Source organism: Musca autumnalis, unplaced genomic scaffold (genome assembly GCF_047663935.1).
Source record: "Musca autumnalis isolate F117 unplaced genomic scaffold, ASM4766393v1 scaffold_5, whole genome shotgun sequence".
Lineage (NCBI taxonomy): Eukaryota > Metazoa > Arthropoda > Insecta > Diptera > Muscidae > Musca > Musca autumnalis.
In genome coordinates, this window is record NW_027412088.1 from 118,650,291 (window position 1) to 118,672,911 (window position 22,621).

General features: G+C 38.2%; 2 protein-coding genes across 3 annotated transcripts in view; one reads left to right on the forward strand and one right to left on the reverse strand.

Moving 5' to 3' along the window:
• Window positions 1-22,270, reverse strand: part of sigmar (Tumor necrosis factor alpha-induced protein 8-like protein sigmar) — a 139,371-nt gene extending 117,101 nt beyond the window's left edge. The window contains exon 1 of one of the 2 annotated variants that reach the window (XM_073956089.1): window positions 22,254-22,270. The gene's annotated coding sequence lies outside the window, so the exon portion shown is untranslated. Of the gene's footprint in view, window positions 1-20,401; window positions 20,419-22,253 lie in introns of those variants that run through there. The other variant, XM_073956091.1, reaches the window with a different exon arrangement.
• On the forward strand, window positions 1,997-2,539 carry LOC141386735 (uncharacterized). Its single transcript, XM_073955655.1, has one exon. The coding sequence runs from the start codon at window positions 1,997-1,999 to the stop codon at window positions 2,537-2,539; it is 543 nt and encodes a 180-aa protein (XP_073811756.1).
• Window positions 22,271-22,621: the final 351 nt, after the last annotated feature.

Sequence of the window (22,621 nt, forward strand, 5' to 3'; positions counted from 1 at the left end):
AGCCGACTACGAATAATAGGTCTGTACGATAACTTCGCAAGTGAAAAGTACTTCCAAGTAGTCAGCAAGTTCTCAGTAAACTTTGGACTAAATCGGCAAATCCGTTCGAGAGTTATCTTGCGCTCCAACCACTACAAACGGTGTTATAGGGGTTATTTGTATTTTCAGGCTATTTTCCCAGGAAGTATGAACTTGCCGCAGATAAAACTTATACCGTCGTATGGGAGGCGGTGAATACAAGATGCTACAACAAAAACCGAAGCGATTCGAGAGCTGGTCCTAAACTGAACTTTTCCGAAATTTTGTGTGGGAGGTATCCGAAGAAGTGGACCGATTGAGTCCTTATTGGAACCTCATCTAAGTCTGGTAAAAATTTCACGATATGCAAGGTATGGACCACATCAGTTTCTCCCTTCCAGATTTATCGTGCGCACAAATTATCCGAACATTTTCGAACTTTTGTGGGGGGGGGGGGGTACCAGAAGGAGAGGACCGATATAATCCATCTTCGAACTTAAACTAAGTTTGGAGAAAATATTACGAAAGCCAAATTTTGGACCCAATCGGCTCATCAGTTCGAGAGTTATCGTGCGCACCAGCCAACCAGACAGACAGAGGGACATTGCTAAATCGACTCCAAATTGTCTGAAACACATTTTGTCCAAACATACTTGGGGTCTAAAATCATTATTTCGATGAGGCACATTTTAGCATAAATGCTGAGGGTATAAAAAGTACCGTCGATTATGCGGTTTTAGCAACTAATAGTCGACCACGATTAATAGCCGACTACGAATAATAGGTCTGTACGATAACTTCGCAAGTGAAAAGTACTTGCAAGTACTCAGCAAGTTCTCAGTAAACTTTGGACCAAATCGGCAAATCCGTTCGAGAGTTATCTTGCACTCAAACCACTACAAACGGTGTTATAGGGGTTTTTTGTATTTTCAGGCTATTTTCTCAGGAAGTATGAACTTGCCCCAGATAAACCTTGCACCGTCGTATGGGAGGCGGTGAATACAAGATGCTACAACAAAAACCGAAGCGATTCGAGAGCTGGTCCTAAACTGAACTTTACCGAAATTTTGTGTGGGAGGTATCCGAAGAAGTGGACCGATTGAGTCCTTATTGGAACCTCATCTAAGTCTGGTAAAAATTTCACGATATGCAAAATATGGACCACATCAGTTTCTCCCTTCCAGATTTATTCCAGTAGTGCCGGCCTCTTCGAACCCTTTGCGGACGCCTAATGTGTCTGCGGTAGGGGAAGACACCCGGACCTCACTGGCCCCACCGACACGGTCCTCGAAGTCGGAGAAGCAAATTGGGAATTCACGGGAGGAGTTGCCACATCAGCCCCAGCTACTGTGACAACCCCGCCGGTGAATGCCACAAAAGCTGCTGGGGAAAACATGGGCGGGAAATGTTCCAAGGCCGCTGATTTGCGGAAGCCTGTTAAACAGGCATCTGCGGTATCAGTGACGAGGAACAAATCCAGCCCCTCGGGGAACAACAAAATTGGTCCGAAAGGGAATATCGGCTCTGCTGGAGGTCGGGTGATTGATGGGACTGACGGCCCTTCAACCTCAAAGCTGGCTAGCGGTCAGAAGACTATTTCTTCACTACAACCAGGTATGAAGAGAGTGAAGGCCTGCGTACATAAGCTGCTCTGCCTGATTGCCTTGCTTTCCTACTTAATTTTTGACATAATAAAAATAAAAGAATAAAGAAGGCCGAGGAAATTTCGAACTGGGTTGCCCTTTTCTGTTTTATTCTTTTATCAGAAATAAGCAAGGTAAGCAGGCAAGGCAGCTTATGTACGCAGGCCTTGAGGTCTTCTGAGGATCCGCAGATGCTAAGAGGCTGGGTGGTCGCCAGTCCGACAATCGACCGGCATCGTATGCTAAAATGGCCGCCCGACAGACGGTTAAGGGAGCTCAACCAGGGAGGGCCTGTAAAGGCAGAGAAGACATATGAGCCACACAGGCCTGCAAGAATGACGGCCCCAGATGACCTTCTGGTGGCAATCATTGATAGAACTGACCCTGAAGGTAGGATCAGTGACGATCACTGGTTGCTGGTAGAAGGTCTTCTGAGGAATGTCATTACTTCCGATGATGTGGATGAGAGGAATACCGGCTTTGGCAGGGCATCCGTATACAAGGGTGTCAAAGTTATTAACTGCAAGGATGAGGAATCGCGTGATTTCCTCACCCAAACAGTAAATAGCTCTGGCGCTCTGTGGGACGGCTGCAGGCTGGCTGCGATTCCCATCGCCGAGATCCCATCAAGAGTAGCGGCTACAACATGGGTGCCACCTCCTGCTTCGGATGTGGCACAGGTGTTGAAGCTGATCAGGAAGCAAAACAGACCCATCCAGACTGACAGCTGGAAATTGGTGAGATCCTATCGAAAAGTCGGAGGCACGGTGATGAAGTTCACCATGGACAGTTCAAGCGCAGAGTTCATTAAGAATTGTAAGGGAGAGCTGGACTTCGGGTTGGGTTGGCTTCGGTTCCGCTTCTCGCAGCCTCAGTAAGGAGTTCGGGCAGCAGGGCCTTCGCGTGGTGCAGATCAATCTGCATCACTGAAAGGTGGCGGCTGCAGAACTCCTTCTCTCCCTTACAAAGTCGGTAATTGACATCGCTTTGGTCCAGGAACCCTATCTCTACAAAAATAGGGTTTCTGGACTAAACGATGGGCGGTACTCCCTGTTCTATTCGTCGAATGGGGAGAAGGTAAGATCTTGTATTATAGTGAAGAAAAGTTTAAACCCTATTCATCTCTATAACTACAGTGATGGCGACACGGAGGTAGTGAGGCTGGAAGTAGGCTCCGAAAGGGCCTTGGTGCTAGCCTCGGTCTACATGACTGGAGAGTATCGGAGGAATGTTCCTTTTCGGACCATAGGACGATACACTTTCGAGTCCCGAGTGGAATCCCAGGAGAACTAATTGGGAGAAATTCAACTCCATGGCCTCTTCAAGACTGTGTGAAATATCTGAACCTCACACAGGGAGGGAAGTGGACAGACGGGTTGAGGATCTCACAAATGTCCTCAGGGATTGCTATGAAAAGACATGCCCATTAACTTATCCAGGTAGGAGAACACAGCCCGCTTGGTGGAACAAAGATCTAGCTAACCTCAGGAAGGTTAGCAGGAGAGCATACAATAAAGCAAACAGGACCAAACTTAGTACGGATTGGGATCTGTATAAGAACAGTTTCAATAAGTACAAAAGTGAGGTCAGGAAAGCTAAGAGAAGCTCCTGGATTAACTTTAGTGAGTCGATAGAGGAAGTAAACGAGGCTGCAAGATTACGTAAGGTAATCTCAAAGGACCCCAAACCTATTGGGAGCATCAAACGAAATGATGGCACGTGGACGAACTCTGCTCTAGAGACTCTTGACCTATTGGCAGAGACTCATTTCCCGGGATGCAAGGACGCTGTTTCGTATCCGAGCTCGGAAACGAACAGAACCTATACACCCGATGAGAGGTTCTTCGTCGATAGGTTGATAAGTGACTCAAGGATCTCTTGGGCGATCAGCACTTTTCAACCCTACAAATCTCCTGGCCCAGATGGTGTCATTCCGGCGATGCTTCAGAACGCACCACCGGTATTGATCACTATACTGAAGGTTATTTTTAGGGCTTGTCTATTGCTGTCGCACTTACCGGCACTGTGGAAAAAGGTAACAGTGACTTATATCTCCAAGGCTGGGAAGCCAAGCCACGCGTTGCCGAAGGACTACAGACCGATAAGTCTTTCCTCCTTTCTATTAAAAACTCTAGAAAGGCTGCTCGACTTGGAAATCAGATTGTACATAAATTGTGACCTTATAAGCAGCTCTCAGCATGCTTATATGAAAGGGAAATCGAAGGAAACAGCGCTACATGAGGTAGTAAGTTATATAGAGAAGAATATGGATAACTTGGATCACACATTGGCCGCTTTTCTAGACATAGAGGGAGCGTTCAATAATGTGAAGCTTGAATCAATTTATTCTTCTCTAGAGCTTCTGAGTGTCCCCTCTATCCTAATCAACTGGATTGACAGAATGCTGGAAATCAGACTGATCAATTCCAGTATTGGAGAGAGTTCCGTAAGGAAGTCAGTCACTAGGGGCACCCCACAAGGTGGAGTCTGTCTGCTGTGGCTTCTAGTGGTGAATGGGATACTCAAAGAGTTTGATAGGCTAGGGACTAAAGTTGTAGCATACGCTGACGACGTTGTCCTTCTAATCAGTGGAAAATTCTTGTCGACGCTGTCGGAACTGATGCAGGGTGCGCTGGTTAAGCTCTCTCGCTGGGCTCACCACAATGGTCTTGGGGTGAACCCTGCGAAGAATGAGCTGGTACTATTCACCAGAAAAAGAAATATTGCCGAATTTGTGCCGCCAACGCTGGATGGAGTGCGGTTGGATCTCTCTACGGAGGCGAAATACCTGGGAGTGATCCTGGACCATCGGCTAAGATGGAATAGGAACACGGAGGAGCGCACCAAGAGGGGTTTAATCGCGCTTTATTCCTGTAAGAACTCTATAGGCAAGAGCTGGGGCCTCAGACCACATGTAGTACATTGGCTGTATAGGACAGTGGTCAGTCCCATTCTGACCTATGGTTGTCTCGTTTGGTGGCATGCCCTAGGCAATAATTCCAATCTGTCCAAATTAGCTACTGTGCAAAGAGCTGCGTCAGTACTCGTTACTGAAGCAGCAAGAAGCACCCCTCAGGCCGCATTGAATGCCATTCTGAACGTCCAACCTATGGACATTCTTGTACAGTATCGAGCTTCACGATCTGCCTTGAGGCTTAAAGAGCTAAATCTGTGGCGTGGTTCACATCTTGGACATGCTAGTGTTCTACAGCGGATATGTAGTCAGATTGGACTAAGAGCCAGGGGAGATGAGACTGACTACATCTCATCAAGCCTGGACTTTGACACAGCTGAAGTATTAATCCCCGACAGGAGTGAGTGGACACGAGGCAGACCACTTCCCGACAGTCTGTCGATCTTCACCGATAGGTCGAAGATGGAAGAAGGCACGGGATCTGGTGTGTTTTGTGAAGAACTAGACATCAGGAATCCAGCTTAAGCTTAATGACAATTGTAGTGTTTTTCAGGCAGAAGTTTTTGCGGTTTTGAAAGCCTTGGAATTAATAGTGGGTGTTTAATTGGGCAACAACAAATTCTCCAGTTCGATAGGATAAAATGTTGAGGTGGGGGAGGGGTGATCCATAGGTATGTTTCTCAGTTACCGGATATGATGAGCAGTGGAGGGAGAAAAGAACAAGTGAAATAAAAACAACCAGTATTAATTCTTTATATAAATATGATTGCAGTTTATTGTGCTTCTTTTCTTACTACAACAAAGATTACCTTTTGTAATCTGGGGTTGGCGCAGAGGCCTTGGTGCTTTCGCTTCTAGAGATACATAAAACAAAAGTGAACGCAGATGTTCACGTGGATCGCAGAGGATCTTAGTGATCGCAGAGGATCGTGTTGATCGCAGAGGATCTTCGTTTATTACTAATACAACTACAATTATTCCAGTGAGAGAACAGTCTCTCCTATGTATCAAAATGAGCAAACCAACAACAACCGTAGCCCGTTGGTATCTACACTCTCCGGTCTCCGCAGAGGGAACTTGTAGAGGTGATACCCGAGCTGTCAATCAGCATCCGTGATCGACTGGGCTCGAGAAGTTGAAGGCCAACGTATCTAACTTATACATTGCCGCCCACCTTGATACACGTAAGCGTGTGTCAACAAGTAAAGCTAGAAATAATTGTAAAAAGAATGAACGTAAATTCAGATTTCAAGTGAGATATAATTCAAATTAGCTATTTCTATATACGAGTAATTAAGAAATGATCGACTTCGATATTCGCTCGATTCAAAAATATGGAGACGAGTCACAGAACAATTCCATTTAAGTTTTCAAGATATAATATTACTAGTGATTTGTTTCTATTATTTGTTAGCATTACGCAGTGGTCGATTTCAATTTAAAATGCGAGATTAGAAACAAAAGGTGGCAGGAACTGAACCAGTAAGAAGGTACCCGAAATAGATTTTTGGGCACGCAACGAATTCAAAACTATGTTTGGCGGTTCCCAAAAGCACACTATTATCTAAGGAGGAGTTTGGTGTTGTCCGATCCAACAAACGAAGTTCTCGACTTTTGACATCAGTAAAAGCCGGAGTGGAGGTTGGACGCGACAAGGAAGGACTAAATATTCGACTTTTGACCTTGGTAAAAGCCGGAGAGGTATTTGCGCGCGACAAAGAAAGGCTAAATACTCGACTTTTGACCTTTGTATAAGCCGGAGAGTGGTTTGGGTGCGAAAAAGTGGAATTTATTCTCGACTTTTGACATCAGTAAAAGCCGGACTTATCTTCGTTGAAGAAGCTACAACTTTTCTAATTTGCAAAGTATGAGTATCCTGAAGATTGCTTTGGCATTTATTAGAAGAGCGGGTCGACATATTACACTTAGACTCTCGACTTTTGACATTTGTAAAAGCCGGAGAAGTGCATGGCAAAGTAGAACTGCCTGGAGGGTGTCTGGGCTGCGACAAAACATAACTGCGATCTCGACTTTTGACATCAGTAAAAGACGGAGACAGTTTTGATGTAGCCGGAGCAATAACTCTTCTAACTTGTGGCCGATGGAGAAGGCTATGATGCCGCTGTTTACACCAGTTGCAACTATATTTGCTCTGGCAAGATTTAACTACATGGCCACGAGATAAGCAATTAAGGCAGAACTTATACTTTTTAACAATCAAAAATTTGTCCTCAAATGAAAGCTTAGAAAACTGGGAACAGAGACGCAAAGCATGTCTCTGATTAGGACAAATTGAGCAACAAGATTTCTGGGCTGAACTATTGGATGAAGTTTTCGATTTGGACAACGATTGTTTGGAGGATTTAGATAGAGCAACATTATTGGGTGACGAGTCTGTGAGTTGATTCCCGTACATGTTGTGAATACAAACCAATGTTTGTATCCTCTCTGTGAGGAAAGCATCTAAGTCTCGCCAAGAAGGCAACGAAGACTTGTTTTTGATACTTTGCTCCCACAGAGTCAAAGTTAACTTTGGCAAACGCTGCAAACAAATACAAACTATTATTGGATCCCAATGATCCGTGATGACGTCATAGACGGTCATTGCAGCAAGACAACTACTAATCCCACGCTGAATGGTTTTCAAACCAGACCAAGTTTCTTTATCCAAAGAAGGGAGACTGAGCAATTGTTGGATGTGACTATTCACCACGATACGTTTATTGTCATACGTATCCGACAATGCTTTCCACGCTAAGGGGAAACTAGAATTGGTGAGTGGAAATGACGAGACGGTTTCGCGAGCCTCGCCGGTGGTTTTCTGCAACAAATAGCAGAACCGTTCAATGTCTGAAGTCACCAGCAAAAACATCAATGTCGATTGGTGGCAATGGTATGCTGTGGGTATCGAAAGGTGATGTAGAGTTAGCAACAGGGTCACTAGAGCCAGTTGGGATTGGGAAAGTTTCTGATGGAGCAAAAACGCTGGGAAGCAAACCTGAAGAGGTTGTTTCTTCAGAAACGGTCAACATTTCATTATTTAGAGGTGCTGAGATTGGTGGAACTATACAAGGTGGAGATTTGAGGCGATCATTTTCAAAAGAGTCACTACGACATGTTGTGGAGGAGGAAGTTTCTGGCTGACCAAGAACGGTGGGAGGGGCAGACTGCACAGAAACCGGAGATAAAGGTTCACACGAAAGCAAACCTGAAGATTGCGTTTCTTTTGAAATGTTCAACAAATCAGTTGGTGGAGGTGGCGAGATGGGAGAAGCTATAGCAGGGGAAGGAGTATCAGTGCCTGAAGATTTAAGGCGTTTAAGATGTTTGTCAATGGTAGACAAGCACCGGATATAGGTCATGTAGGTTGTACCATATTTTTCCTCAACGACATCCATACCATCAGTCTGTGCAGTCTCGGATGTCGAGAGGCAGTTTTTGCACTCCTCGTAAGTGCAATGAACTTTGTTCCACAATTTTCGAAGCTCTGAATTGTGGATTTCGAGATAATGTACGTTATAGTTGGTTTCACTTTTCTTTTCAAAGGAAGCCACACGTCTCAAAAAGATGTCAGAAGCTCTAACAAAACGAGTGAGTGGGGTGACTGACATTTTTAAATTATAATTCGCAGAAATTACCAAAATTCTACAATTGAATTTGCAACAAACTATGAGGAATGCTGAAAAGAGGAAATTCGGTTGAAGCACAAATTGTTATAGTTCAAAGGAAATAGGGTATTTCCACAAAAAAAAAACCTCCAAATATCTACGAATTCCACAGAAAAATAGCAAGGTGTGGTGATATTTGAAATTAAAGTAGGGTGATATAGGAGAAAATTTAAAGAAACTTCCTCAGGGCGAACAAGAACTACTTTAATTTGGTCAAAAATGCAAAAAGTCCCAAATATATGAGATTGTATATGGTAATTCAAAGTGTAGGGTGTATGATAAGGTGAGATAAGCCAATGGTAGGGTGTAGTTGTCCAAAATCCAGGGACAGATAAGCTATTAATAGGAAAACACTAATGTTTGCACCAGAAAATCAACGCAAATCAACTAATTTGTCTGAAATATATATTGTTCGGTTGACAAGTTGGTGCAAAGTATGCCAAAAGTAGGGTGTATTTGTCCAAAAATACCGAAACCCCTACGGAGACTCAAATATTTTTCCAAAATGTTGAACAAATATTGCCAAAAACAATATAAAAAGAGTCAAAAAACAACTATTTTTCACTTATATTCTCTGCTAGAAATTGGTGCAATAAGTGCCGAATGTAGGGTGAATTTGTCCAAAAATTCCAAAAACCCTGCTGCCAATTAATTATATTTCCAAAAGTTATCGAAAAATAATTTTCAAAATTAATTATTAGAAAAAAACGTTTTGTGCTTTTACCCCACTGTACTATTTGTACTATCTTACCCCACTGTGCTGGGACATCAACGAATATAGCACAAAGAGGACTCGACAACACAAGTGGCGCTAGCAGAGAAATGGTTATGTGTGAACAGTGAAGCTCCCACTGAACAACAGTCGTTGCAAACGACCAAGCAAGTGCTGAGGATCAGCAGAGTTTTTTAAGGGACGCTTAAAAAGGCGGGAAAGTTGCTGGTATAATTACAATGTAATTTCTCAAATTAGAATAATTACCTATTAGACAAAGGTAGGAGAATAGGACAGACGAATGTGTTTGGTTGGCGAAGGACGATCGCTACAACAAATAAACCAACGGAATGAGAATTTGGATGGAGTGTTGTTATTGCAAATTTGCCAATGCAAATTTTCAAAGAGTTTTAAAATAAAACGAGGAGAAATAACAACGCCAAATATTTTTTGGTTGGAGATGATCGTAATAACAAAGTAAACCAAACGACAATATGTGAATGTAGGCAATGTATGTTGTTATTGTAAATTTGCCAATGCAAATTCTCAACAAAACGGCTTGGGGAATAACAACAACAATAACAAATTTTCAAATGATCAACAAATAAGTAATGAGAGTTAGGATCAATGTGTGTAATCATTTAACAACTCGAGAGCAAGAGTTATTGGAAGTTAACGATGTTGTTATTGCAATTATAACAAAATATATTTGCAGCCACAATTAAAATTTTACGAAGTAACAACACCGAATGCTTTGTATGATCAACTCGACGTAGGGTAATCAGCACAACGACAAAGTATTTGCAAGTTTAGCAACAACTAAGGGGTTTTATGTGGAGGAATGGAGTAATTAACACAAGTAGTGGTGTTAATAGTCGACCAAAGTGACTTTTAGCTACAATCAGGAATTGCAAGGCTAGAAACGACGATTGGAAATTATGAGTTTTCGTTGTTATGGTGAGACCAAATGATCTGGAGCTAATCTAACAAGAATAACAACAACACTGATAGTGATTTGTATGATCAACGCGACGTTGGATGATCAGTACAACAACGATTTCAACAATTTGTGTGGACTGTATAATAGGCGAAATTAGACAACGAATTTAATTCACCCGCGTAGGATAATTGAAATTCGACCAATGATTTATGTATTTACTGCTCAAACGAAAAATATTAACACTCGCGGTAGCTCACTTTTGATAGAAATCTGAGTTTACGTACCTGGTGTTAGTATGGTAATTTGTTGTTGTTTAGAGGAGATGCAATTTTCTTCAATATTTGTCCGTGCTAAGACAACAACAAATGCTTCAAATCTCGTTGTATCACAATACAAGAGAGAGGGAATAGGTAACTGGAGCAGCGACAACAAAAAGGCTGGCTTCTATCCGGCTCGATGCGACCAAATGTTTAATTGGGCAACAACAAATTCTCCAGTTCGATAGGATAAAATGTTGAGGTGGGGGAGGGGTGATCCATAGGTATGTTTCTCAGTTACCGTATATGATGAGCAGTGGAGGGAGAAAAGAACAAGTGAAATAAAAACAACCAGTATTAATTCTTTATATAAATATGATTGCTGTTTATTGTGCTTCTTTTCTTACTACAACAAAGATTACCTTTTGTAATCTGGGGTTGGGGCAGAGGCCTTGGTGCTTTCGCTTCTAGAGATAAAACAAAAGTGAACGCAGAGGTTCACGTGGATCACAGAGGATCTTAGTGATCGCAGAGGATCGTGTTGATCGCAGAGGATCTTCGTTTATTACTAATACAACTACAATTATTCCAGTGAGAGAACAGTCTCTCCTATGTATCAAAATGAGCAAACTAACAACAACCGTAGCCCGTTGGTATCTACACTCTCCGGTCTCCGCAGAGGGAACTTGTAGAGGTGATACCCGAGCTGTCAATCAGCATCCGTGATCGACTGGGCTCGAGAAGTTGAAGGCCAACGTATCTAACTTATACAGTGGGAATGACGGACCTTATAGATAAGGCAGTCACTGTTTATGTGGACAGTCAGGCTGCCCTAAAAGCGTTAGGGTCATACAGTATTAAATCCAGGATTGCTCAAAGATAGTTGTTCTTAGTAGATAGTTGTTAGGTTTTGTTGGGTTCCAGGGCATTGCAATGTTGAGGGAAACGAGATAGTTGATGAATTGGCAAGAAGAGGATCCCAATCCTCGGACCTCATGGTAGAAGATAGTGCCAAGCCACCTCTCTGCTTCTTCCTCGACAAACTCAGTAAGCTCCACGCAGAGAAAACCGTTAAAGTTTGGCAAGATGTGCCTGGTTGTAAGGTATCTAAGTCAATCTGGCCGGTTATCTCATGGCGTAGAACTTCGTCCCTCCTCTCGCTGTGCAAATCAGAAATCAAAACCGCTGTGGGGGTAATAACCGGTCACTGCGGAATAAGATCCATGACTTGCAAGTGGGATGGCAATAACATTGAGTACTGTAGGCTATGTGAGGATGAGGAGGAAACGGAGACAATCGAGCACCTTCTATATAAATGTCCTAGACTGATGGTCAAAAGACATAGACTATTTGGTGAACATGTGATGAATCTCTTTCCTACTTCGCCTCTATTGACCCTACAGTGTTGGTGGTTTACTGCAAGAGCCTTAAGATGCTCTAGGGCAGGCCAGCACAGACCTAAAACCATTAGTAATTAAATCGTAGTTAGCTACTAAACCATCTTCCTTCTTTAAATAACCTGACTTGTCCAATACTAATTATTTTAATTATTCTTACTCTTCTCTCTTGTCATACCAACTTCCGCTTCCCTTCCTGTCCAACCTTTCCAACCTTTCCAACCTAATCATCTTCCTCCCACACAGCACATCACATCAACAGACATATATCATCACCCACAGTCACACAGCACCACATAGCTCTATCCACAGCAGGCACCACATCACTTGTCTTCCACACCACCAATATCTTCACACACACTATCATCATCTAAATAGCCACGCATCATCATCTACAGATATATAACATTTCTCTTTGCACAGTCATCACCTGAATGCACGCCATCAGTTACACATCATCACCATCTACAACCCAATCAACATCAACACACATAGCCATATCCATCATCTACAATCAAATAGCACAAATCACACATCACTACAACATCTTTCACCTCTACAACACACATAATTCAATAGTTTGGATGATCACAATGGAACTCAAGGTCTCCGAGTGGAGTAGCTGCCAACATGGCAGTTGCGCATCCTTAACCTAACCTAACCTTCCAGATTTATCGTGCGCACAAATTATCCGAACATTTTCGAACTTTTGTGGGGGAGGTACCAGAAGGAGAGGACCGATATAACCCATCTTCGAACTTAAACTAAGTTTGGAGAAAATATTACGAAAGCCAAATTTTGGACCCAATCGGCTCATCAGTTCGAGAGTTATCGTGCGCACCAGCCAGCCAGACAGACGGACATTGCTAAATCGTTTCCAAATTGTCTGAAACACATTTCGTACAAACATACTTGGCCCGTATGAAAGTGTATATACCCTCGTTAGCATAAATGCTGAGGGTATAAAAAGTACCGTTGATTATGCGGTTTTAGCACACCCAATAGTCAACTACGACTAATGCTAAGTTTACATTTACGAAATCCACTCGATTTCAACTGTCAATTCCATAGCTCAAACGTCAAATGAAATCTCATCTGGATTTCATTTGACGTTTAACCTATGGATTTGACAGTTGAAATCGAGTGGATTTGGTAAATGTAAACCAAGCATAATAGTCGACCACGATTAATAGCCGACTACGAATAATAGGTCTGTACGATAACTTCGCAAGTGAAAAGTACTTGCAAGTACTCAGCAAGTTCTCAGTAAACTCTCTCCACTAATTTTACTTTCTCGAAGATAAAAAATTTGAGATTGTTATCGAACAGCAATTTGCCAAAACTTGCAAGAAGTCAGCTGATTTGATAAACAAGAAGAAGTTGGCGGAAAAGATTAAATAAAATAAATAATAAAATAAAAAAATAGTCACCACAAGCTATAAAATAAGTTATTTTACTTTCGTTATTTCGTTTTCCAACATTTATTTCATATTTTTTTCCCTTTTTTATTTCTATTTATTTTAATAACCAAACGTTTATGTTTTTCCCAAGAAGTCTGCCACAAAGCATTCGAATTTAAATCAGCTGATCGAACTTGCAAATTCTTACAAGAAAATTTTTCCTTGCAACAACTTGTAAACAAAACTCTCCAAAATTCTCTCACAATCAGTGTTGCCGTTCGAAAAATTTTTTTCGGCCCAAAATTTTCCTAAAAACGGCCCAAAACGACCTAAAACGCCCAACATTAAAAATTAAAACAAAAATATATATTTCTCATAGATACCTTTTATTACTTTTAGAAAAATCGAAAAAAAGATATTGTCTATTTTTACGTAAAGGTGGTATGTCGCAAAAAATTGACTGAGATATAATGATTGGAAGACGCTTGACTTTAAGCGAGGCAGATTAAAAAAATTATTTTGCCCAATTTTTTAACAAAAACAGTAAAATTTTTTTCGGTAATGTGGAAATTTTTTTTTAAGAATATTTTTTTTATTCTTTTTTATGAAGTTCCTAAAGCGCTTACGAAAATATACTATGATCGGCCCATCCGTTTTCGAGCTATCGTTGGCACCACAAAACGATTTTACATAAAGATGCACAAGAATATGCACTATTTTGCAACAACAAAAATTTCAAAGGTATTAGAAGATGTGTTCTTTGAGATGAAAAAATTATAGTTTCACCGAGTCTTAGCAAATTCCAATCTGTTACTATTAAATCGGGGTCACATTCTACAAGTCTGGGAAAATGTAATACCTTGTTCATAATAGACAAAACTTCGTTTGAGGTTACCTTATATGGAGTTATTGTATTTAGTAGCCCATATTACATCCTTTCTTTTACTATTGGATGAATTTGAAAACGCAAAAAAAAAAAACAATTTTCATGCATTAAAAGTGTAATTTTCACACTAAACGTTAATAAAAAGAAAGTCCTCCTTGAATTTTAATCATTACGTTCAACTTTAAGTTAGCCGAAACGCTATAAATCTGTACGCAAAATCCAAACTATAACAAAAGAAGAGTTGTAATAAAGGGGGGTATTTGGGTATAGGATAAACCTGAACTATCTGCTTGAAATTCATTCTTAAGGTTGTTAATTATAGGTAAAATATATGCCAAAAATAGAAAAAAACCTATAGCTTGACATGATTCCGTTGCCACCAATTTATTATGAACTTTTTTTATTTATGAAAACAATGCATGAATCTTTACCAAATACTTAAGTATCACGAAAAATATATTTGAAAACTCGGGTAACTAAAAGTTAAAAGTGACAATTAAACTACTAGGAGGACCTTCTTGGCATTAATGGCCTGTTTCACTAAGACGATTGGAGTAAAAATTCGTTCGAACTACTACGAAATTTCTGTTTTTATACCCTCAGCATTTATGCTAACGAGGGTATATCGGCCTTTTGGAAGAAAATTTACTTCTGTTGAAACTTAGTTTCATGGAGCAAATCCGGTCCCCAATATGTTAAAAATGTCACTAAAATGTTAGGACGATATCACTTCAATGGTGCAACCAATTTGGTCCAAACTTTGGATCTCCTAATATTTTGTCAAAATTTAGTTTAACTTCTAAAATGGCCCATATCGGTCCTCCCTAAGGGTACCTCTCCCACAAAAGTTCAACATTTGTGTTAATTCCTTATCCACATTTTTTCGGCAAGTTCAAATGTTGAAAAAGGGCCACAAAATTCTGAAGAGACGCTAAATACATTCTATCTGTCCGTAGATGAAAGTTTCAATTCACATAGGCTGAGGGTATACCTCTGTCTGCAAAGCCGACTGGCACTTTTTTACTTGTTTGAAATATATTTGAATTGTTTTTATTTCCAATCAAACAAATATAACCTACAACAACAGGAGTTTGGTAGTAATTCGAACGAATTTGAATTCGAATCGTCTTAAGCTGGGTACACATTGTCAGTTTTGAATGTCGATACTTCGCAATTATCGATAACTGTCAAACCGTCCAGCAACCACAAAATATTTTGTGGTTGCATGATGAATGACAAAAATGAACGGCCACACTAGCAAGCAACAACAAAGCTGTCATTCAAAACTGACAATGTGTACCCAGCTTTAGAGAAACAGGCCATAAGTTCTTATGTGAAAATTATATTTTTAATGCCACCAAATTGCTTTATTTTACAAATCCATACAATAGTAAAAGTAAGCATGTAGTAATAGCCCAAAGGCTAATATTTGATATTTTATAAAATATTGTTTAAAATTATTAGCATGAAAACGCCCAAAAAGGATTTGGGCCGCCCATGGGCCCAAAATTAAAAATTATTTTTAATTCGGCCCAAATTTGGGCCGAAATGCCCAAAACGGCAACACTGCTCACAATTGTCTCCAAATTCGCTCTCTTTTACTTTACAAGTTTGTTATCGAACAGCATTTTGTAAAAGTTTGTGCAAATTTGTACAAACTTTTGGGTTATCGTACAGACCTACCCAGCAAAATTTAAAGGAATGGGTTCTTTGCGATGACGTGATTTCATGTCATCTTCTGCATTGGTTCAAACGAAGTCGTGAAAGATCCGATCTTTTCATTAGGATTTGAACCAATGCAAAGGAAGTCGTGAAAGATCCGATCTTTTCATCAGCATTTGTACCCATTCCATCGATCCAATAGAGATGATGTTTGTGTTTTTATTTACACACCTGTTTACTTTCATTTTGTTATGTTCCAGTACTGCAAAAATCTACTAATTTTTACTATTTTTTTCCGATAACATAAAGGAAAAATTGTTATCGTAGTAAAAATTAGTAGATTCTTGCAGGTTCTGGAACAGACCAAAGTTGTTAGAACTGTCGTCGTGATGTTGTCTTACATTTCCTGCATATCAGACAACTAAAACTTCTAAACAATTGGTATTGTATGAAGCTCGAAATGTCTGCAATAAAAATGAAGTCCCAATCATCGAGCTAAAAATAGAATCGGACTTCACACATTGCTATTTTAAAAGTTCCCTTGTCTGTTCTAAATCTGATATAGAACGATATCAATCAAATCTCGCTTCTTGGAACTTTAAAAAAAGTTCGAAACGAAAGGGAACAAGAATCTGAAAATAAAGAAGAAACGACTTTTGGAAAGAAACAATTAAAAATAAATCAATTGAGCATAAATGGTATTTTCCACAAAAAGTCTCTCCTCCCCGTTCGTTACATTTTGTTCTTAGAGATCCCTAAAGCAAGCCGGGTTGCTACATATTTTCGTCACTAAACAAAAGAGTATAAAGCTCTGTTCCTTTACGTGCAAGAATCTTCAAGTTTTACCACTTTTTACTCGAAAAGCGTTCCTTTACTTTGGATACCGTACAATTCATATGGGAGCAGTTTACAACTTTTACTACTTCTGCCGGTTTTACTATTTTCAAAAGTAAAGGAACAGACCATAAATTTCCAAAATGTTGTTATAAAATAACAAAATTATAAAATAAAAGTAATTTACGAACTAAAAATACTTAAAGGAGAGGATTTGGAGTCCATGTCAAAATCTGAACTGGTGATGGGAAGATAATAGAAAAAACCTTTTGTAATATGAAAGAATATCAGTTGCGGAGAACGGAGGAAGTAATCTTTTGCGTTGCTGCGGTGGTGATTTCATTGCAATTTTGGATGTAAACTTTTTGCTGATCAATTAATTGTAGTTATTTCGTGAATTCGTTTGGATTAATGAAGAGTTTTGTTTGTCTATATTTCAATAGAGCATTTCCATTTTCCAAACAAGACATGAAAATGTCATGCCAATGGGTTGGTGAAAATGCATTGGTTAAAATGACGTGTCAAAGCATTGGTTAAAATGACATGTCAAAGAATGGGTGAAAATGACGTGTCAATGCATTGGTTAAAATGACATGCCAAAGCATTGGTGAGAATGACATGTCAATGCATTGGTTAAAATGACATGCTTAGGATCCCAAAAAGAACGTCATCTTTTGGGGGTCACGCTCATATAAAATTCATGAGTGAAAATGACAAAAAGATGACATGCCAGATCACTTGCACCCATGATTCAACTCATGATTTTTCATCGAAGATTTTACTGGGATAATAATAGACTACGGCTATAGGGGTGTTTAAACTATATATGAATGTCATATGAGATGTCAAATTTGCTACCTGTGAATGTTGTACACATATGGTATGTTCCAGTACTGCAAGAATCTACTAATATTTACTATTTTTTCCGATAACATAAAGGAAAAAATGTTATCGTAGTAAAAAATAGTAGCTTCTTGCAGGTTCTGGAACAGAGCAATAGTGTGACCACTATGAAAACTTTCACATTTTTCATTTAGGGAGCGCTCTATTCCGCCATGTATTTTCGTATACAGTTGAGAAATTAATTGTTAGAAGAAAAAAAGTTTACCACAAAAAGGAAGGAAATAGGTAAAGAAAACGAAAATGTGAGTGCGATTAAAGTTTTTAGCTATATAAATTGTGTTATTTGCGTGATTTATATTTTGTGGTCATATGAAATTGTATGCTAGTGTGAACGCAAAAACTAAAAGTGGTATGGACTTTGACAAACATAAAAGATGTCGAATGGATAAAAGAAGTGACAGCTCATATGACATTTATAGATAGTGTAAACACCCCTTAATGGTTGACTACGAATAATAGTTGACTCCGTCTTCCGAATGTCGACTAAGAATAATCGATTATCCGGTTTTCGCACAGTCAATAATCCTGGCCCACACTAGAGTGTTTTCATTGAAAAAATTGCATGAAATTATGCGTCTCTAGATCGACCTCCATGGTAGAGTAAAATCATAAAATTGCTGTAGTGGGGAATTCGATTTAAGAACACCTAATTTCATGAAATTTTTTAATGAAATTCACGCTAGTGTGGACCGGGACATATTCGACTACGAATTTTGGACATTTTACGGTTAATAATCGATTAACCAAAATTGATTTTACGTATCCCTACTAAAAAAGTACCAAAAGTTGCAACACTTTTCACATATCACAATAAACAAGGTAGATGGTCAATTGCTGCAACAACAAAATTTAGTATTAAAATTTTTAAACAATGTGAAAAAATATTGTATTACTTTGTTTTTTTTTTTTCATTGTGTTCCGATACTCTTTTAATGGTAATGTTAGGAAAAAGAGCGAATTATCAAAAATCGCTTCCCCATACAAATTTCTTAAAAAAATACGGGAACGGAAAAATTACGAAAACTGCAAAACCTCCAGCAGAAATGTCAAAATCAACGTATCAGAAAAACAAATAACACGTCTTGTATTTAAGGGGAGTACACACCAACAGTCAAAACTGACAGTCAACGTACTTTTAGGACAATTTTCCGGCAAATAACAACATTTATTTAGCTAAAAACGTTTGAAATACAATATTTACGGTATTATTTAGAGATTACAAAAGAAATTTTTCAGTTAGGCTTTGATATTCACGAAATAGACCTCGATGACTGTCAGTTTTGCTTGTCAATGTGTACTATACTTTAGATGCCAATGAACATGCTGCTAGTTTCTACAAGGCCAAAATTTTATGGCAGAAAACAGGAGAAGAGGGTGTTATTCGGCGCTATTTTTTAAGAGAAGTACAAATCTTGCTTTATTTCGGAGTACGGGAACGCATTTTTAGCACTATAAAGGCCAGAACAGAATCAATCGTCGCTTGATTTGCTTGCCTCCCAAATGTCAAATCACTTGTACGAATATTGTGATCATTGTGGTCGCTTAAGCGTTTATTTTGATCATTGTGGTCGCTTGTGCGGTATATTGTGGTCGCTTGAGCGAATGTTGTGATCATTTGTGTGTGTGTTCTACAATAGAAATATGTATATATATATATATGTATATATATATATATATATATATATATATATATATATATTTGGAAAATAAAAATAAATAAAAAATAATTAATTAAATAAATTAAATTACATTGTTTTATTTATAAATGCACACAAAATACAAAATAAATTTTCTCTTAGTCTCAATAAGTATATTCAGCTTGTTTTTAGTGCATTTAAAAATATTTATAAATAGATTACAAATATAAAATAATAAAGCTCTGGCTGCTAGACCTTAAGCTAGGACAAATACATTTTTTACCACTGAGAACCAAATAACCAAATTGGGCCAATTTAAACCGAAAATGTAGATACAAATTTAAAATGTCTGAAATCGGGAGGGACCGTTATATGGGGGCAATACCAAAACCTGGTGAGGAAGTTTCTATACCATTGTACCATGTCAATTCGAACTAAAAATGAGAATAAAATCCTCCAAAAATACCTAAAATTGGGTGATACCGTTATATGGAGGCTAGAGACAAAAAGCTAGGACAAATACATTTTTTACCACTGAGAACCAAATAACCAAATTAGGCCAATTTAAACCGAAAATGTAGATACAAATTAAAAATGTCTGAAATCGGGAGGGACCGTTATATGGGGGCAATACCAAAACGTGGTGAGGAAGTTTCTGTACCATTGTACCATGTCAATTCGAACTAAAAATGAGAATAAAATCCTCAAAATACCTAAAATTGGGTGATACCGTTATATGGAGGCCAGAGACAAAAATTGAGCCACATTCGTTTTGGTTTCATATTCATGTATTGTCATCCAAATCTGAAAAGTGGGCAAAGTTTTAGTTCGGATAACTACAGCGTGTCAAAAATAGTTACTAGATTTGAACTAAACGGACAACAAAAAAGTTTAAAAACACTCTAAAAATAACTAGTGAAAAATATACCACGGTTTAAAAATTGAAGAAATATTTATTTTATTATATATTTTATTTATTTTTTTCCTTTTAATTATTATAACTTATTTACTTGTATTTCCTTTAAATTGTTATGGTTTTAATTACTTGAATAGTTTTTTGTTGGTCTAATTTTTATACAAGCAAATATTTCAAATGTATACAAATATATATTTTATATACAAATAGGTTCAGAGCTTTCAGGACAGGTTTCTGCCGTTTATATAAAAATAATAATTAAAATACCGATTTTTAAACGCAATTTCCATCTAACGTGTATTATAAAACTTGCGTCATTTTGGTTGTCAATTCCATATATTATCTGTCAAATAAATGACGTAAATTTTACAAAACACCGGTTTTAAACCCTAGTGTAAAATGCGTTTTATTTATATAAGTACAAGTTCGAAGTACAGACATTTATTGCAGTGTTGGCGATTTTTATTTCGAACGCCATAGTGATTTTATTATGGCAAAATAGTGGACATTTTTTAATTTCGAAATATATGACGTTTTAACGTTTACTCGCGTTTCTTTAAAATCATTGACATTTTATAATGTAATGAGAGCGTATTCCTAAAGTAATTAGTCACCTGAAACTAAAAAGCCGAATCGTAAAATGTATGGAAATTTTATTAAGGTTTTCTTTATCCATGTAACATAACACACACACACCACATTTCATCATTCCAACAACAATTGTTCATTGTTCAAACATTTGCCGTTTACGCATATTTTATGACTCGGCTCTTGTGTTGACCGACTTCATCTTGGTGGTTGGTTTGGCTTGGTTGGACTTGAAAATTTGTTACGTGCCGCTTTAGGCGTTGACCAGATTTGGGGACCAACTAGCTCAGTCGGGTATAGGTCCATCCCATCTGGCAACCCACGGCAGTCACAATTATCCTAACACAAAATGCACAACACTTACAATGAAACACACAGACGTGCGGTGGAGTTGGACCACCAGTCGCCCATCCTAACCTCGGTCACTTGAGTCCTTTGGATCGTCGTTAAAGTTACTCCTATAAGACCGCCCACACTATTACACTTACCCTTTCATATTGCCCTCATGCCCCCTTGTTTCTTTTACCAGAACATTGTTCTTAACACTGTATTTTTCATTTTAATTTCATATTTTTATTATTAAATCTTAAACCTAACTTTAAAAACTTGTCTTTAAACTAATTTTATTGTATATTTTTATTTTTTCTTTCAGGCTCACTGGCCAATTCGAACCCGGTGTTCCGGAGTAAGGTTAATGCTCTTGAAATATTAAAATTTGACTATAATCACTTTTGGACTATAAGTTTAGTATTACAAATAATAAAAAAAATATCTTTAAGTTAAAATTTAGACAAACAAAAACATAATAAAACAATTCTAAAATATCCCCGAAATCATACTATGCCTTTTTTTTATCAAATTTGCTTTTAAATATGCACCATTAAAACACTGTCAGGTTATTCTCTTAAGATACTATATTCTCTTAAGATACTATCCTAAAGAGGTTCGACACCAACAGCTACTGCGCATTAGATTTTATATTTTATCCTAATATGATTTCAGTTCACAAACAAATCAAACACAATTAGAATCTAATGCTTGGTTTACATTACGAAATCCACTCGATTTCAACTGTCAATTCCTTTGCGTATACGTCAAATGAAAACTCATCTGAAATCCATTGGATTTCGTTTGACGTTTAATCAATGGAATTGACAGTTGAAATCGAGTGGATTTGGTAAATGTAAACCAAGCATAACGTAAACTTAACTAAACTAATATTAAATTTTCTCGTCACAAAAGGGTATATAATGGGTTATCTCTTAAAATATTTTTGAGCAAAAAAATGTATTGGTAAATATTATTCGAATCAAGGTAAATTTATAGAAGGTATGTGCATGAATTACAACAACTCACAAATTTACAAAAACAACATTGTTGTTATTGAAAAATAATTGTCAAAGAAAATATTGAATAATAGGGTCGTTCCAAAAATAGTCTCAGGAAAAACATAAATACATTTTGAAAATCCTCGAAAATGGAACAAATTTGAATGACAATGTAAATATAAAGCATTCAGAACTGTCGTAAGTCATTTTTATTACACGTTTTGGAAGAAAAACAGTATTTTACGGTAGCAAATTTCGATGTTTCAAATTTCATGAGGAGACCCTATTACATTTTGAAAACTAATTTTACAAAAAAAGTAAGAATACAGCTGATTGTCACTTCTACCTTCTATAAATGTGCCTTGATTCGAATGTGTTCCGTAGCCAATAGATTTGTTCATTCGTGTAATAAAAAAATTGTCTCTTTCTTTTTGTGTCCAATTGACGTCCTAATATAGGATATAAGTAATAAAAAAATCCTCTGGTCGTCTTTGCTCTGGACAAAAGATGACAGAGGTTACCTGGAGTCCTTCAATATTATTGTTCTCACCCAATTTCACTTCCACCATATCGTTTGGAACAATGTATGTGTGTGGCTTTCTTATACAACAGACTTTGAAGGTTATGATTTTCTATCTCCACGGTAACCTGTATGGAACATACGAATAAGTCCCAATTTACATTAGGCGAGTTTACTTGCGGCAATTGTCAGTTTGTTGGTGAGAGAGGGTGTTGAGAGGCAAAGGGTTACCATATGCCTCACCTCTCTCTCCATCAAACTGACAATTGCCGCAAGTAAACTCTCCTAATGTAAATTGGGACTAATTTGTTAAATCACTTCCCAGCAAACCAAATGTCGGATGTCCGACATATCGAAATAATTTCGGAAGCAAAATCGTTCAGATTTCGTTTCGATTT

Coding starts and splice junctions, on each gene's coding strand:
- LOC141386735 (XM_073955655.1), top strand. CDS start 1,997: ATGACGGCCCCAGATGACCTTCTGGTGGCAATCATTGATAGAACTGAC.